Source organism: Carya illinoinensis, chromosome 16 (assembly GCF_018687715.1).
Source record: "Carya illinoinensis cultivar Pawnee chromosome 16, C.illinoinensisPawnee_v1, whole genome shotgun sequence".
NCBI lineage: Eukaryota > Viridiplantae > Streptophyta > Magnoliopsida > Fagales > Juglandaceae > Carya > Carya illinoinensis.
Genome location: NC_056767.1, coordinates 13,731,099 through 13,735,360, shown reverse-complemented (window position 1 = coordinate 13,735,360; position 4,262 = coordinate 13,731,099). Strand labels below are relative to the sequence as shown.

The following is a 4,262-nucleotide window of genomic DNA, read 5'->3' as shown; positions in this document are numbered from 1 at the left end:
TGGCGAATTTTAAGAAAGAAAATAACTATCTGAATTATTTTAAAAATTCATAAAATAAAAAGAAAATAGAAGAAAGAAATAATTTGACCTTCGGACCTAACGAAATTCTTAATGTCGAATCAAATCAAATAATACAAAAAAAAAAAAAAAAAAAAAAAAAAAAAAAAAAAAAAAAAAAAGTTTGATAATCATTAAGACTACTGTATGCGAAGCCATTTCACACTCGCGCAAGTTCTTCAAGCTCAAACACCCACCTACATGGTCCCGTCGTGCCGTAACTCGCGCTTACACTGTTACACACCCAACCAAGATAAGGTTCTCTCATGGCGTGTCTTAACGGTCCCAACCTGCGCGTGGGTCTAAGATTCGGCTTCTTTTTCAACAAAACCTTCACTGCCTTTCTTGTCCACTGACCACAAAGTTTAGTAAAGTTCTCTCACTGTTTCACGCTTTTTTTCACACTCCTCAGTGGCTTTATACTTGCAAGCTGCTTAGATCTCTCTCTCTCTGTCTCTGAGACTCTGCTTTCTCTCTCTTTGGGGAAGTGATGGGAGAAGCAAAGGGTTCGACCCTGGTGCACCTTCTGGTGGTTGTTCTATGCTTAGTGGCCTTCGGGTTCGCCATTGCTGCTGAGAGACGCAGAAGCGTAGTAAGCCACTTCCTCACCTTTTACTTATCAAGCTTTACTCTTTCTGTGCTTTAATTGCAGTAGCGTTTCTTCTCATTTCTTGCATGATCTCTCTCTGCGTATTGGATTTTTTTTTTTTCCCGTTCATGATTTGTTTTTTCTTATTGTTTTTTTTTCATTTCTGAGATCTGTTTACTATATAACAGATATCTGTTTGTTTAGGTATGGGTTTATTGTTGTATCTGCTCAAGGGTTTTGTGTCTCATTTTTCTTTAAGAATTTCTATATTCTTCATTCGGAAAAAGTAGCATTTCTCTTGGACGGGTTGCTTTCTGACTTCTTTTTAATCACTGTTCTCTGATTTTGGGGTGACCTGTCTGCTCAAAACATGAAGATTGCCGTGTTTTTGGTGTGGTTGGCTAAGTGTCCCACATTGATTTTTTCTAGGGATAATATCAAGTTGCTGATATGTAAACTCATTGGTTTTAATCCCCCCCCCCCCCCTCCCCCTTCTTTTTTTTTTTTTTTTTTTCTTTTTATGTTGGTGTGCCAACATGTTTATTTATTAAGCCCTCACAAGGATTTGCCTCCGAAAATTTATGTATATTTGACATTACTGACTGGGATAGATTATTTTTTGGATTTTCCAGATTAGAGGTTTTTCCTGCTTGTAGCCTTAGCTCCTATAAAATTTAAAACTTCTTTTGGATTGGGATTTGATTTCTGTGATCATCCTCACATTAGCTCTGTGGAAGATGATTGATTTCTTGCTTGAGCATGCTGTTAGTGTCTGGACTTCCTGCATTATGGGGACAATAGTTGGAAATATGTTGTTGTGCAAACAGCATGCTGCTTTTTATCTAATTACTCGTGAAATGTATAGTTCGAGTGCTTATAATTCTTGAGTGATAAGATGAAATCTTATTTAAATACTTGGCTTTTACTTTGTTTGGGGACTGGCGTTTATCATCTGCTTTGCACTTATCAAAGGTGGGTAATGGTCCAGCTAGGCAAAGTAAGGCAAAGCATCAACTACACCAATAGCCAAGATTTGATTTGGTTTGTACTTCCATTAGTTGTGGCCAAGTCTTCCCTGCCTTTATAGTTTGTACACAAATGAACACATTTCCTTCCTTTCATCCTCTGGTGATTGATGGAAGTTTGTGTTGAACAGAAACAAAGCATTTTGAAACCTTCAAGTATAATTTGTACTGGAGTGCAGTCTGTATTGCTTATTATTTGTGAAAAATGTTGACTGAGGAAATTATTTTTCTAAAACAGGGCCATATAGAAAAAGATAATCGAACAGATTCAAGTTACTGTGTTTACAACTCAGATGTTGCTACGGGTTATGGAGTGGGTGCTTTCTTGTTCCTTCTTTCTGGTGAATCTTTACTCATGGGTGTCACAAAGTGCATGTGTTTTGGGAGACCTTTAGCCCCAGGAGGCAACCGAGCATGGTCTATTATTTATTTTGTCTCGTCCTGGTGAGTATCTGGTTTTTCTTGTTAACGCTTTCTCTCTTATTCAAGTAGGAACTAATTTAAAAGCATTGAGTTTAGTTTCCTCTGGACTATTCAGCTACTATGTTTATCCTGATAAATTTCTGGCTGTGTGTGTGTGTGCGCGTGTGCGCGCTATTCATTCATGCTGCTGTGGTGTTTACTTTATTTCCCTGTACATTCTATCTGGAATAGATAAATCTGTAATCTCTGAAAGCCAACATATGCAAATCATAGTGTGCCTCATCAGGGTCCATTGTAAGCATATTTTATGTGAGGGCATTCTGACTGGGTGCTCCCCACCCGGTACTCATCCCCTGCCTTTTTTTGTCCTATGGTTGGTACAAAGAAATGCTATGTTTGGTGAAGTGTTGAGAGAATTGGGATATTTTCTTATTATAAGTTTGTTAGAGGAGGATTTGACTCTTTAACTTGTGTGTCTGACCTTAGGATGATTTTCTCGAAAGAAAACTTATTGATACCCAAGATGTTCTGGTTACATTTTATGCATCTGCAGGTTGACTTTTCTGGTTGCTGAAGCATGTCTAATTGCTGGCGCAACGAAGAATGCGTACCACACTAAGTATCGGTCAGTGCTTTATGCTGACAACTTCTCATGTGAAATGTTGCGGAAGGGTGTTTTCATTGCTGGAGCAGTATTTGTGGTCGCAACAATGATTCTGAATGTGTATTACTACATGTACTTCACCAAAGCAACTACCACTGAGTTGGCTCATAAAACCAATCGTGCCAGCTCAACTGTCGGAATGGCTGGATATGCATAGAATATAAACGAACGAAGCCGGATGGCATGTTAGTTTTGCATGTTGTTGAATTGGTGTGCAATTCTTCTCTGATTGTAATATGCTGGTCTACAGATACATTTTGCTTATCCAATGATATACAGTTTTATTATGGATGCTAGTTCTACAGAAGGCAAGGTGCAAAATATATCAAATCTCTAGAGGTGCATTTTCAACTTATGTCATATATGGATGCTAGTTCTACAGGAGTGGCAATATGACAAGGCTTCTTCACGGTCTTTCTGGAAAACAATTGGATTACAAACCATCAAAAATCTACTCAATTCAGTTTTGTGATTTTTTCTTCTGATCACCAAAAAACAAATGATATACTGAACTTCAACAATCATGCCCCAAATGCTTTCTGTTTGTGATGTGGTTGGTGATAGTTGTTGTCTAGACTCAAAATCAATGCATCTTATGTCATATTGATAGTCAGTTCTAGGAGATAAAGAAGAATCAACTCAGCATCAAGACTTTCTTTTTAGTCAATGCCAATTCTGATTGTTTGGATTGTGTAGGTTTTAGTCGTTCTTAATTTTAGTGTGACTGAGTGGATTGGAACAGAATGCTGCCTGAAATTCTATCCTGTTGTGACAAAACTTTGTAAATTCGATTGGTTTGCTTTAAAATGTTGTAGTGACAAAACAAGTTCCTAAACTACATGTTTTCTACAGCTTTAGGCAAAGACCAACCTGAACTCATGCAGCGTCCCCATAAAAGTTCCCAGGGAGACCAGCCAGAACAAGTTAAGGTTAGCATTGAGTTGAAGGTGGCAATATTAATACATTCGTTCACCAAAGTTTCTCATTGAATTTTCATTGTCAAACATCTCCAATTTTTCGTTGAATCAATAATTCTTAAAGCCTTAACTTATGAAAGCAAAGGAGTTCTCATAACCTCAATCTTTTCCGGATGAAACAGAAAGTGAAATTGAGAAAGAGAAGCAGAGACAAGGTTGTTAATTGTGAAATCACCACTAATTCCAAAAGTTTAAGCTAATAGAAAAAGGTAGATTTTATTATTTATTTTACATCTCAACATTCCTCCTCACGTGTGAGTCAAACTCTTCCTCAATGGATAGCCCAACATATAGAATTTTTAATTAAATGGAATAGAGTGCAGAGTCAGAGTTCGAACTCAGGACCTCTACTCTTAAACCATAAGAAATCACTACTAATTTTAAAAGTTTAGAATAATGAAACTAGTTGTTTATGAATAGTTTGAGATTGACTCAAATTTTGATGATTTGGTTAATAAACTCCCTTCTTTTGGGTTTTGGGGTTCTCTTCAAAGTTTCATTCAGTTAAGCGCAAGTTTCTTTTTCAA

The 4,262-nt window shown here is 37.1% G+C and overlaps 1 protein-coding gene across 1 annotated transcript; it reads left to right on the top strand.

The window, feature by feature from the left end:
- The first annotated feature begins 400 nt into the window (after positions 1 to 400).
- On the top strand, positions 401 to 3,065 carry LOC122299913. The gene is made up of 3 exons (XM_043110396.1): positions 401 to 649; positions 1,910 to 2,115; positions 2,648 to 3,065. Exons 1-3 carry the CDS (start codon positions 548 to 550, stop codon positions 2,913 to 2,915), a joined length of 576 nt encoding a protein of 191 aa, XP_042966330.1. The 5' UTR covers positions 401 to 547; the 3' UTR covers positions 2,916 to 3,065.
- Positions 3,066 to 4,262: the final 1,197 nt, after the last annotated feature.